The 14256-nt window shown below is 35.4% G+C and overlaps 2 protein-coding genes across 3 annotated transcripts in view; both read right to left on the bottom strand.

The window, feature by feature from the left end:
• LOC146162836 (3'-5' exoribonuclease HELZ2-like) overlaps nucleotides 1-727 on the bottom strand; it is a 57587-nt gene extending 56860 nt beyond the window's left edge. For both annotated transcript variants that reach the window (XR_014494730.1, XM_083385917.1), the window contains exons 1-2: nucleotides 580-727; nucleotides 187-230 (exon numbers count right to left, since the gene is read on the bottom strand). Coding sequence is in view for 1 of the 2 variants with exons in the window: in XM_083385917.1 (XP_083242043.1) it covers nucleotides 187-230; nucleotides 580-614 (79 nt within the window). In the remaining variant the exon portion in view is untranslated. The remainder of the gene's footprint in view (nucleotides 1-186; nucleotides 231-579) is intronic.
• Nucleotides 728-5719: 4992 nt separating this feature from the next.
• On the bottom strand, nucleotides 5720-12582 carry LOC146162835 (uncharacterized). Its single transcript, XM_083385564.1, has 5 exons — nucleotides 12505-12582; nucleotides 11549-11623; nucleotides 8329-8623; nucleotides 7975-8175; nucleotides 5720-7444 (listed from the first exon to the last, which is right to left on the bottom strand). Exons 1-5 carry the CDS (start codon nucleotides 12505-12507, stop codon nucleotides 7263-7265), a joined length of 756 nt encoding a protein of 251 aa, XP_083241690.1. The 5' UTR covers nucleotides 12508-12582; the 3' UTR covers nucleotides 5720-7262.
• Nucleotides 12583-14256: the final 1674 nt, after the last annotated feature.

Genomic DNA, 14256 nt, shown 5'->3' with positions numbered 1-14256 from the left:
AAAATATTTAAATTTTTAACATTTAGTTTGAATCGGCAACTTTTCAACTGTATTTACCTTCATTTTTATGCCACAGACCACATTCATTGACCCTAGGGCCATAGTTTGGGGACCCCTGTTCTAAAGCACCTGCTTTGTACCAGAGTAGTTTCAACTTTATATTAATATAACTTTTAAATTAAATACCTTCAAGCTCTAGCATGGAACAACTTTCTTGCATGTCTTCAATTCTATAAAAATGGTAGAATTAAAAAAAAAATTATAAGTTAAACAAGCACCATCCTGGACTTGTTGGATCACTCAACAATTTTTCAATATAATTAAACAAACAAAACAGTATAAATGCCAGGTCGGCTTAAATAGAAATTTTTGTTTTGTATATATGTTATTTTAACGACACTTTTTAAGCTGGACACAAAATAAATTCAAAGACTAATCTGAGACTTTAAAAAAAAAACCTTTCAATATGTAAATCAACACAAAGACATTCAAACATTTTAATATTTCATGGCAACCTTGTAAATCAGCTCTAAAGCTGACGTGGACAACACTTAATATACAAAATTATGGGGAAAATACTTTGTTTCTTTTTCTCCGCTTTCAAGAACTTCCATTTTAACGGACACAAATAATCCAAGGACAATATTGTGTGTCTTGACTGGCGGTGTAGTGAAAATCTTTTATATATCAGAAAATAATAATTGCAAAAAATAATTAAATAAAAACTAAAAAGCTGCGAAGCAAAAAACATCTTAAAAATGTTCCAGATCAGAGAGATAGGCCTGGATAAACCCCCCATTCAGTTGCATTTACAGCTATTTTGATTTTCTAAAGCTTTAGAAGTAACTATATATCCCGGCCGCATGATTTTAAGGTGCCTAAACCTCCATCTGAAAATTTTGTTAGATCTCTACGAGAGTGTACGGCAAAATTTAAATCTGGGTGACTAGGTGCAACTAAGGTAAAAAATAAACCCTGCTGCTATAAAGTATGGCAAAATCGGGTGCATATTCATTTTTAAGAATGCAAGTCTAGGCTGTTAAAAAATAAATTGTGGCTGCCTTACTTTCTATACTGGCCTAAACCTCTACCCCACACATAATCCGAATTGCCAATCTTTCTTCATGTATGTTTATTGATTTTCAACACACTACATCATATAATTTAATAATAGCATTGCATAACAACAGGTTACCTAACAACAAACTAACTTGAAAAAAATAACCATTTATGACTTGTAATCATTTTACAATATTTTAAAATGCTTTAAACATACTTTAACCAAAAATTTACCCTTGTAAGATGCCAAACTAATAATTATTGTGACAATTTTAAACAAAACTCTAATACTACTGTATCTGAAAGACTACATTTTCAGCATAAAACTAGTTTTTATTTAGGTGTTATTAACTGCTAAACGTAGTTGGCATAAATGCACAAAGGTAAAGCACGTATTGGCACAAGGCAAGCAACTGAAGTGGTCCATTTAAACTAGTTCCCTTTTTTTCAGTCACAAGACAAAACCAAGCTTTCATGTTGTTTTGATCCACAAGAAAAATCCCCCTTGGCGAAATAAATTTTGCGCGATGCTCGGGGAATCCCCGATGTAAAAACTGAAGGGAACACCTTTTGTTGAGTTATTTATGTTTCAAAAAGCATATTGCGTCATGTGAATCTGTTTTCAGGGCTTTTTGGAGTCTTCAAAATTTTGCGAAACATTTTTATAACTATGGAACACTAAATTTGTTTAGCTTACTTTAGCAAATCAAACTAAAAAGACTAGTTTTCTTCATAATAAAAATAGAAAGCTTAATACTAAATGACGTAACCGGTAAAGTACATAAAAAGTCTATGTGGAGTTTAGGCACAGGTCTCCATAAAAGGCGCACATTTCAGATTATAGGTCTATTTAACGTCAGAATAAAAGAATATAGCCTTAGGTAGCTGCAATGGTATTACACTTGTGGGCTGTGGCATTTGCACTGAAATTAAATACTGTAGTGGGTTTAGGAGAAAATACCAACTGCTCTCTTCATAAAGATCAGTGGAAATACCAAAGTGTAATAGTAATGTAGCTACTGATTTGCTTTCTCACGCTGAATAAACCTATGATATAAAATGTGTGGTTAGCCAATGGGGTAATTTTTTAAGTTAATTTTTTTTTGCTTTAAAGGAATTTCTTATTTTTTTTTAAAGGGTCCCAGTCACAGTAGACTAAATATCCGCTAGGTGCTACGCAGACAGAACAGTTCAGGACCACTGCTGTGGGTAGAAAAACGAGTTTCTATTTCTTTACTTCTTGTTTTAGCCTAGAATAAATCTATCAGTTTCTATTTTTATGTTCGAAATCGAGAAATAAACGATAAGAATGTGTTGACAAGGTTTTTTTTTTGGTTTTTTTTTTTTACAAGTTTTTTTTTAATAAAAATAAATTTGTAGATTTTACGAAAAATACCATTTTTCGATGTTCACAAGCGTGTTGTTAATTGCTCTTGTCATCATCAGTGAAAATTCTTGGTGCGGTTTTGTGGAAAGTTAAAACTTAGGCTGAATCCCCACCGGTTAGACCAGGGGTCGGCAACCATTTTCTAGTCGCGGGCCAAAACCAAACTCAGAAACGTCTCTGCGGGCCGCACAAAATAATAACTAGGAATTGTGTTATTAACATTTTAGAACAACTGTGCATCAGGCGGGCCTCGGACCTTTTTTACACTTAAAACTTGTTTATTTAAATTTAAGGAGTCCGTTTGTTTGGTTCAAAATTCGATTTCACACGTCGTCATCCATACTACTAATGAAAAGTGTAATAAAACTACTTTTGGGAACGCGATAACATTTAAAGTTAATCTAGCTTAGTGTTTATAAACGTGTTTAAGTGAAGACACAACTAGCGAGCAAAGCGAGCGCGATTTTGTTTTTAGTATACCGGCATTTCTTTTAAATTCTTGCAAGTATTTATTACATTGCGAAAATTAAAAAAAAATGTTAAAGAAAAATATGTCCAATATTTTTACATAAGTTTTCTGTTTTTCCGCGACGCACTTTGGCAGCTGTCCACCGGGCAACGGTAAAGAATTGCTGATCTAGTTGAAAAGACAGCATCATAACAAAAACAAAACGGACGCAGAAAGATCATTGGCGCGAAGCGCGAAAATTTTTCGCACTTATATCGTTAAAATAGTCAAAAAGTATGTGAAATAGTGTCTTTAATTTGTCAAAGAGGCGGCGGGCCGGATGAATTACCTCGGCGGGCCGTAGGTTGCCGACCCCTGGGTAAAAACGGTCAAAAAAAACGGTCAAAACAAAAACGGTCAAAACGCGCAAATCGCGATTATACAGAATAGAGGCCTGGCGATTTATGGTAGAGGTGGAATACAGGACATCAGTCCCTTGCAGCTATGTTGCTTTTTGTGTTAGTTCGATCTCTTCTCAAAACGGTTTGATGACATTGTTATTTGTGTTCGTTACGGCAGTTAATACAATGATATAAGCTAAACAAATAAGTTTACTTTTTGGCCCCCCCCCAAAAAAGTAGCAAAACATCCACTTAACTTCTGAATAAACCCACTATAAATTCAATTCAATTTACTACTCTCTGTTTGTGATCATAAAAGTTACTTGAATACCACGAGAATTCTTTTTATCTTCTTGCTTTATATTGGTTTATATGAAAGCTTTAAAAAATACAGTCAGTTACGACTCTTCGAAACCACAACATTAAAAGTTTAAAATAATTGACTTTGAGGCAACCTTTTAAAAATCGAGCCAGCGAAATAAAATCCACAAAATTTTGTGTCGCAATGTTGAATTAAAACTGTTGTAAAGAAATGTGGCTTTACATTCCATTCAAGTGAAATTGCAGCAGAATTGTCTGCAAACCTTTCACTTTAACAGCAGCTCAACAAAATGCTGTAACTTTTTATTTGCCCATTCAATCTGTGCTACAAAATCCCTTTTGATACAAGCACGGTCATTCGCCTTTTCCAACAAATAACTTCAAAGCCAAGTTTTATTGCACATGGGTCGCATTCGTCAAAGCTGGAATGGAGAAGTTTTATATTTGGAATACACGAATAGATTTATACGTTTGTAAATTTAATTACATTTATCGATAATCTAAAAAAAACACACACTCGAATTATGTAAATCTAAACTTTTGTGAAAATGTGAATAAATCTTATTTAAACTAAGGATTTGTCTTATTCATCGAAATCAGTTAAAAAGAATGCCAGACTTTCTAGAGGCTAACTCCGTGCTGTTATCCTTGTCGGTTTACCCAAAAGCTTTTCAAAATGCTACTTTCGGAGTTTTCGCGGGACAGGATAAGTGTCTAAACGTTTTCCTTCTGTTTAAATTTTTAAATTTCCAACCAGACGTTGTTATTGAGATGAGTTTATTTAACATGACGAGTTGGTCTCGACAGTGAATATTCAAGTTGGTGATAAAGACATACAATTGGCAGGGGCACATCAAACTTATGCCGTTGTGTAGAAGTTAATATACTGTGAGTCAAGGGTTTTAAACTGCGGCCAAGGGGTTACGTGGGGATGATTTTTATGTGTCCATGAATGACTAACTGTAAACTTGGCGTGTAATTTCAAAAATGGAAAACTAAAAATAAAAATTTTTATAGAAAAAATCAATGATTGGTACCTTCTATTTGAAAGTATTTAGACTCTCATTTAAAATTGAGATTTGTTGGACCAAAAATAGCCATTTTTTTCGTCTATTTTTTTTTATTCCAATTTAAAGACTACATGCTGAACCTTGTCCTAGCTAACCTAAACAAATTTTGGGGGCTGTGTTTGAAAAAGTTTAAGTACTTCTATAAGGATTTACAGCAAACATAAGATGATTTTCAAATTTAAATTGCGTAAAATCGAAAATTTGATTTCAAAACAGCGATAACACAATTTTAAAATGGCAAGCGATAATACAAGCACAAGCATCGGCGACAATAAAATGAAGTGCTCCTTCTGATACAATGCGCATTCGGAAAACCAAATGCTTCTATAACAAGTTTGACATTTTAAACAATAAAAGTAGGCGGTTACAAGAGAAACGTTGTAACTATAGGAGCAAAAAACCTCATCTATTGTGGTGGTGTAAAAAATCTTCTTGTGTGGTTATAGGAGCGATTTTTTGCCTGATTTTTTACAGCTTAGTTTAATGTTATCAATTGTGGCGGGGTCAATTGGTGAAATAAAAAATGTCTATTGTTGCAAGTTTTTCTTTCACTGCACCGTTTGATAGCATTCACTATTCGTTTCATGCAAATATAACCTTTCCATAAAGTCATTAAGCGTACGTTTTGTGCCATTAAAACGCTGGACTTGTTAAAGAGTATTTCGATATGTTGCTCAAGTCTATATTTTAAATTATAAAACACAGCATTATTAAAAACGCTCCTCTATAAATGCCACACAGCGTTGAGTTTCATTCTACCTTAAGTAGGCGACTTATAGGTCTAGGACAGTGGTTCTTAACCGGGGTTCCTCGGCACACTGCGGTGACATTTGTAATACAGGTGTGCCGCCGAGGGATATTTATAAATTTGACGAATCTGATTTTTACTCAACTCTTACAACTGTATTTTTCTATAAGGATATAAATAACTATAAGCATATAAAAGTTGCCTGCAAACTTTCTTAACTATACCTATTTAACAAAAACCGCAATAAGCTTTATAGAAGTGTCGTTCAGTTTTCAGTCTATTTTGTATTACAACGATCTGGAAGGTGTCACAATTTATAATTGGTTGTCTTTATTTATTAAGGCACTGGATCCTAATCAATTATTACTGGCCCCTTCTATAGATGTTTGTAAACAAAAAAATGAAAGGAAAGACTTATTTTGGTTTAAAAGTTCATTCATTGACTTTGTCTTTAATAAAAAGATAATACAGTTAAAAAGTTGTTTCCAAAACTAAATTTTTATGCTCTGTCGTTAACGAACACAGCTGTTCGAAAGCGTTTTTTTTGTTTTTTGCATGATAATTAACAAAGCTGAGACAAAAAGCGGCGATTTTCTGACGAATGCGCCAAGGACAGCGGTTCTCAACCAGTGGGCCATAAGAACATTTGAGGTGGGCCACAGACCAATTTAAAAAAGCTAGATTTGGTTTCATTTGTGTCACTATATTTAATTTTACAGAAATAATGACTTTTTGGCGAGGAATTAAAAAGGAATGTAAATTTATTGTTCAGCCGCTATTACCTCATTAATGCACGGTTGAATAAAGAATCTGTTTTGAAATATATTCTGCTGTATTTTGTTCTAAACCTATGGTACATTTTTTTTTTCATAAAAAGACGTAAATGGGTTACGAAAGAAAAAGGTAGAGAACCACTGGTCTAGGATGAAGATACGGCTACCGACTATAAAACATTTTCAGGCGATTTATTTGAGCAATGAACGCAATAACTAGTTAAAGGGGCGGATCCAGGGGCACCAGGCCATTTTCCCCTTGAATATATTATTTTTGTATACTTCTATACTCTGTAAATGCAATTTATTAAGGCAAACCTCTATCCTTTTACTTCGCATTTTTTCCACGAAATTAACTTAAATGTGGTATACATACAAAAGCATGCCAGCCCGTGCGTCTCATGAAGTTTATAATGTGCAATTTCTAGTAGATTGCCCTAAAAAGGCCGTTATGTTAATCAATATACGAACCTCGTTAACTGCACCTCATCTACCCTTATAAATCGAAAGTTTTGGAAATTTAAACTTTTTTTATTTGACAAAAAATTCAGCTGCATATTTGCGCACGATTTCGCAAGATTAATTGTTTTTACATAGCGACGTTACTTTGTGAAGCCATCTATATATTTAACATGCCCCTCCCCCCCAAAAAAAGGGTAAAACTGTTAATTGATAAGTCCAATTGTGAAGGAAACATTACACGTCCATGACCTTTCAAATATACATTAAATGCTATTTTGAACTTGATACGTGAAAAATGTTTTAAAGGGCTTTCAATTAGAAAGTAAAATATGCATCGTAGAATGGATATGAAAGCCCCAAAAAATTAAAAAAAATGTTGCTCACGTTTAAAAAAAGGTAACTCACTTCTATATGGGCTTTGATATTCATTCTACATTTAACTACAATCTACAAACATTGTGATCTATAAATGGCATAAATTTTGAACAAAGAAGTTTCTTTTATGGTTGTACGAAAGATAATTGTAAGGCCGCAGTATAAAGCCACCATTGCAATACGGTTTAAGGTTATTGAGTATCTAACGAAAGGTGCCACTAAGTGTTCAAGAATAAAGAGATGCAAATGGCAGGAAATTGGACATATTCCATGCCCACAGAATCGTCATCGTAAAATACCAAGGTTAGGAAAACCATGTCGCGTTTTGCGCATTCAAGCACGCCGGTCCAACCGCTACCACAATTGCTGTCAATCCCGAAGAACTGGTGAAGATCGTCTTCTGCAAGAAAACAAAAGGACATTAGGAATGTTTTCGTTAAACAGGGATGTGGAGTCGGTTAAAATAAGCCACGAGTGCGAATCATTTGGTCGAGTAACGAGTCCCGCTCCTATTCTAAAACCTGTATTTCACCAATTTATGTAACTAAGAAATGTGATCATACATAATTCCATTCATAGGGTGTATCCAACCACCATACGTAGTTGGAAAATATTCCACTACATGCTAACTATATATTTTACAGTAGGCGGCCATATCAGCTAAAAAATTTGGCACTGCGCATGCGCACGTCGGACGCAGGACTGGGGTAGTGGTACGTGGTTTTACTCGAGTCCCGAGTCCGACTCCAACAAAATAAGCCGACTCCGCCGAGCCTGACTTTGTCTCCGCAGCCCTGACATCAACTGATCCGGAGTCGGAGTCGGCATTGTTTTAATAACTTGAATAAGACTTTTATTTATTCAAAAGACGTGACTTGGATTGAAGTTATTTTAAAAATGACTTGACTTGAATTTAATTGCTTTACTTACCTAGAAGTTGGACAATTTCGTATATTTTGGTCGGGTTGTAATATCCGTAAGCATGAGTAATAGCAACGAACGACCAGCTTAAATGGCAAACGTCAACTCCCACCGATCTCCGTTCGCGACGCATTGCCGCTTGTCGCGTGTCGCTGCGCCGCACGTTCGTCGCTTCACGCGCCACGCGACGCCCAGGCAAACTCGAGAAATCTGTACGAAATTACTAACAGTTAGAAACATTCGAAATATTACGCAAAATCCCTTTAAAATAAAAATCTTTATTTCAACTCAGCTTAAAATGAACCCCCCAAAAGAGCAAAATCTTGAAATAAAATTGCAATAAGATATAAAAAGTTTTTTTACCTTGGAAAAGTGACTGGTCTTGATCAGAATTTCTTTTCACTTTTTTGTTATTTCCGTTATTTCCGTTATTTCCGTTATTTCCGTTGTTTCCGTTATTTCCGTTATTTCCGTTGTTTTCGTTTTCGTTCCTTCTGGTTTCGTTGCTCCGCGTAAAAAGGTAAAGGTAGGGCTTGATCATATTCTCGACCGCCGCTGACTTTCCTTTCTTAAAAAGCTTGCAGACTTTCAGTTCTGCGAATGTCGCATTGTCACACATCTCTTTTGTCACCACTGTATCGAAGGGAATATCCTTGAGCTGCAAACAATGTGTTACACTGTAAACCATTTTCACTGGTTGCTGACATGGAAACAAAATTAAGCTAAATTTGTTGCACCAAATCTATTTAAATAATCCTGAATTGAGAAGGATTGTTATTTATAAAAATAATATAGTTGCTCTAGTCGTCCTTAATTTGGGCGTTAGAGTGATGACCAGTGTTTCTTTTAAGGTGTTATGGTGATGACTATAAAGAAGTTGCGTTATGCCTTTTTTAAATTGAAGTCCAGGTCCTTTAGACGTCGGTCATAAAATATAGTTGCAACATGTTGGGATTGCAGACCCAATTGCTAAGTCTACACAACGCGGTCGGTCACATTGAATCCACGTTTTATTGTGTTCTTTTACAATTGGAACTATGGTGAAATGAGGAACAAGTAGGATTTAGTAGCTGATTCTATCGCCCCAAAGTTTGCCATAGTTAAATCTGAACTTTACATTATTTTTTGTTACCTGTCATTTAAGGTTTGAGATTTGTTAAGTATCTGATAGTTGTTTTTAAACCTGTTTTTTAATCTTATTCTTTATCTGTCCGTTTTAACGTTACGACCAAAACTTATGCGAAATGTTATTTTTGTATGTTTTGAATATTTTAATTATACGATTTTTATTGCGTGTTACTTTGAGTAAAACATTTTTGTTGTTGATATTTTTGTTCGAATCTATATTTTTGTCTATCATTCTTTAAGTTAAACTATGGATGTCCGTTTTTTGCCATTTTATTTTAATACCGATACCAGATATTTTGGACAAAAAGTATAGCAATATAGCAATCCCGATGCTAAATTACGTCAATAATATACTTAACGTCAATAATATGCTCAAACAATCAAAATAATTGAATTGGAGATATTCTTACCATGTTTGCTTTGGGTGTCAAATTGTTTACCAGTTGTTTATCACTACTGTTTTAAATCTATTATATTTCAAGGCAGGAATCATCTTTGTTGGATTCAATTCATGACTAAATTTCCTATCGATCTTCACCGATACCACCCTAGTATCGGATGCCCAACGATAATAAACCTGGCATCAGGTATTGGTCCCGATATGCGATCGGACATCCCTAAGCTGAACTATTCAATTATTTGCTGTCCATAAGTTTAACCTTAGCTGTACAAAATTTGTTTTTATTTACAAAGCGACCCTTCAACATAAAATTGCAACTGAATTTCTTAGAAGTAATAAAATTGCTGCTGGGAAGCTCAAACAAATATTGGTTTAACGACGAAATGCGCCAAAGGTCCGGACTGAGAATGTACAGATAGCCTATTATCGGTTTTAAGCTGATACCCGATGGCAAGTTGTAATTAGGCACTGTTCCGATGCAGTGGGATAGGGTGTTATCAGGGCCCATCAGATGCTAATTTAATATAGGAATTTCTGATTTGTGACTTAAATAATTAGAATTTTCTTTCGAACAACAGAATCTGCCTGAACCCAAATCGTAAAAGAAAACGATTCTGGTTGCACACCGATTATGATAAAGATACTAAGTACAGCCGAAAATCAGTTTGTTTGGATGTTACATGATAAATATATTGAAAACATTCGAATTAAGATACTGATGATGCTCATAGGAGCAAAGCGTATTTGTCGTACAGAAACGAAATGATTTTATCATACAGAAACAATCTGACTAAGTTCTATACTTAGTTTAATCTTTGTGATTTAAAACAGAAATTCTACTTTACAAGGCAAAATATCGAGAAATACAGTAGATTACCAATTGGTGTAAACTAAAATGCTTAACCATAAGCAATATTGTGGCCGATTCAATACCAAATAACGTCATTACTATTCCTAAACATACAAAATATAAAAAATAAAGCTTTAATTGCATTTTTATCCAGGTTGTCTGTAATTTATTTAAGCGTTGAAATGTGTGGTTACTTATAGTTGTATACCAAGTAATTTTTCTTAAATTTACCTTTCAAGTAAGAAAGCACAAAGCTTAAATCCCCAGCACACCCGAAAAAAGTACGAATTTGTCGCAAATTTAAACATTCCTTGTTTTGGTAATCAACTGTGACGTTTCAGGCGTATTGTTGCGTCACAGCGCAACCGGTTACGAGCGTATTTAAAAAGCACAAAGTTAGTTTGATCGCAATCAAATCCCTGTATTAAATTGGCTTCGTTTAGAAACCGACAACACCCTAACATCGGACGAGTAGCACTTAGCATAGGGTATAGGCTCCGATAGGACATCTTTAGCCGGTGTTCCCCTCAACAACATTTCTCACTGAGCAAATATTATTTTTTTAGTGCGCAGAATATTTAAAGGCTGAGTTAGCGCAGGGGCCCGCGGCAGATCAATGTTTCTTGTATGGGGGCGAGTCGTGAAAATTTTAGAGATGACGTCACAAAGCGTGACGTCATAAAACAAATATTCTCAAGAAACTTAAATGCGCAACTCTGATCGGGTTCAAATACGATTATGGATTTAAAAACACAGCGGTCGCGCGGAGCAGCATCCCATTATTTGGGTTAAATTGATAAAAAGTCTAATTCATAAAGATGGGATACGAGCTGATGCACCTAGTCCACAATCGAGACTTGGTGTACTACTAGCTGAAGATGATTTTGTCTATTTGCGAGGGCTATTGTCCCCATAGGTGCATCTTTACTCTTAAACGTATACCTGTACATGTATTCTGATGATAATTGCGATCAGGGAGCGGCTGTCTTTGATGACCTAACGATCTTTCGCTGCTCCCTGGAAACCTGCTTCCCAAACAATAAACCTATCTATCTAAACCTACTGCACAGAAATCACGTAAAAAGGTGAAAATTTTACTGCGTAATATGTCGTGTGTGGCTGCGCACTTTTGCAGTTGTACACCTAAGAACGAACACTGTCCTTACCACACACCCGTGAATAGTCAGATAAATCTTGCAACGTACCTTGTCGTTTTTGGCCCAAGTCGATTCGATGGAAGCCAGAATAAGAAAAAGAGCCGCGACCGAAAGTAGGAGTTTCTGGGAAAAAAAAGCTGCATCAATACCAGAGGCGAAGCTAGGGGGCGCCAGGGTAGAGGGAGCCAAAATGAGGCTTACAAATGCCAAAATGAGGCTTACAAATACCAAAATAAAAGTAAGGTATATTATGGTAATGTAAAGCGCAAAATGGACTGGCTACGCCTCTTACCAATACTGAGCATAATAATTAAAATGCAAAACAAAATATAAATAAAAAAAGCCTAATTTTCAAACAAATTTTCTATATTTTAAAACGAATATATTTAGGTTATTTTTTTTTCAATTTTCCCACCTTTTTATAGCGCACGCCGTACGGCACAGCCCAGAAATAATAAATAGATTTCGGCACCCCTACTGTGATTTCAGTGGGGTGCTGTATTGCAACTATAAATACAATGAAAAACACAATCAACTCGACACCGAAAATATTGATTTATTGTACTCAACTTGTACACAAAGTGACTTATCAAGACGCTTAAAAATCGAGAAAAAATAGATTCATAAAGTTTCGCCTTCCGATGCTATTAATGGCAGATCTAAACCTTTTATGAATCGCGACCCCTTCAATTGGCACAAAACACTACGCGACCCCTAGCTCACGAATTCACATAACATCATAAGATAGGCCAAGTCACAATGAAAACGAAAAAGTGATTGAAATGTATTTAACCCTTAAACATAAAAGGTGGAATGCAAGAACATTAACTGATGATGATACAAGTTCGTTATCAAGCTGCGTTACACATCCGTACATAGTATACCTAAAAAGTAGTCAGACTAGATAAGGCCATTCAGAAGCCGGTAACATTTTGAAATTCCCCTTTATTTATTTTTAACCCTTAATTTTTAATATAAAACAAAATGCGATTTTTGCTTCTTACCATTTTGCTTCGTCTTTGCGTAGCACCAGCTGCTGTAGAAATACCAATAATTTTGTTGGCTCAGTGCAGAGTAGAACTTACTCGTTTGTGATAAAACCCAGCTTCGTCCGTTGCTTTTATATCAACGCGCGAGCCACTTCGTTCTAAAAGTAACTTCCAGCCTACTGTTACGTCACGCCACGCAACACCTACGCGCGGTGCGCGGATTGAAAAAAAGGGGGATTACGCCACAAAAGTATTGTCGCGTTTGACGCGGTAAAAACTTGAAAAAACGAGTTATTTCGGCGTCGCTTTGACGTGCTTGCAAGTTTGCTCTGTTCGGTCACAATGGTCGCCCGACGTTTATCGCGTTGCAATTAAATCGTCGTGAAAAGGATCCGCCTCGCGTCTAGGCCGCCTCCTATTTGCACAGCCGTAGTGGAATTTGCTACCTGGCTTTATGGAACGTCACTTCACCAAGGCAAGGCATTTAGTTGCGTCAAGCCCAACAATGCTACAGAACCCTTTTTTAATAAAGTGTGAAAATAACTAAATAATGAATAGTTTTCAAATTAACCAAATAACGCGCATAGTCTCACCAGTTCATATATAAATTAGCACCTGTCTCACCAAACTTAAAAAAAACATTGCCTACGTCGTTTCTCAACAAAGGCAGGATATATTATTTTATAGGCCAGAGAATATTATAGGTTAGGGAAAACTGATAAAGATTATTTTTCTTGGAACCAACAATTAAATTTACTATTTGGGTGCAAACGCGACAAAGTTTGCGTTTAACTTGCTCTTGTGTTACAAGATTTGGCCACTATCTTCAAAAAATCTATTATTTTAACCACCTTTTTGATTTTATTGGCAATGGTAAAAAAAATTACGTCATGCTTGAATTTCTGAAGTAACTGAGCCTACAGTTCTTTATATGCACACAATGCACATATTTTACGGTTTGGTAGTTGCAGAATGTTCACTGCAGACTCGTTTTCAGAAACAAAATAATATTGGTGGAATATTTTGTGAAAGTACACCTGTAGTTATTAATGTCATTCAGTGAGACTTCCGAAGTGACTAACAGATGCGAAAACACAAATGTAGGAAAAAACGGCGCGGGTTAAATAACACCAACTTCTGATTTAGACAAACAGTGAAAACATTGGTACCGATCGGATCTGTATTGTAGCTTGATTAAGAATAAAAATCTCGATAATAAAGACGTTTTGGTGCGTACTATCATCAGTTATTGCGTATAGAAGCGTGTTACCGACTTTTTGACTTTGAGGTTCATTATTTAGCTACAGAAGCTTTATACGTTATTTTTTCACAAAATTATGGATAAACAACACCAATAATATGGTCTTTACTCATTTTAGTCTTTTTTGTCGTAATTTTACCTTGTTGATGGCTTTGTAGCATAATGACTGGAGGTTGTAGTTTAACGTAGAATGAATGTGAAAGCCAATACAAAAGTAGGCGGCATTTTTGTGAAGGTTTCGAATAAAGAACCTAAAACTATAGTTCAACGCAAATAGCGTTTTGTTAGTTTAATTTACTAAAACCTAACTTAACCAAACCCGTACATTATTATTAACATCATTTCATCCAGCAATAATTCCTGTAGGTCGTGTTATGACCCAAACGTGGGGTTAAGGTGTAAAGGTCAAACGTGGGGTCAGGTAAAAGAGTCATGTCAGTTTTTTACGATTTACCGGTTGCGAAATCAGTGGACCGTAACAAGCCGATTCTATGAATAGAAAAAAT

The sequence above is a fragment of the Ascidiella aspersa genome, chromosome 3 (genome assembly GCF_963924565.1).
Source record: "Ascidiella aspersa chromosome 3, kaAscAspe10.2, whole genome shotgun sequence".
Lineage (NCBI taxonomy): Eukaryota > Metazoa > Chordata > Ascidiacea > Phlebobranchia > Ascidiidae > Ascidiella > Ascidiella aspersa.
The sequence above is the reverse complement of the archived record's forward strand: the minus strand, read 5'-3'. Positions and strand labels throughout refer to the sequence as shown.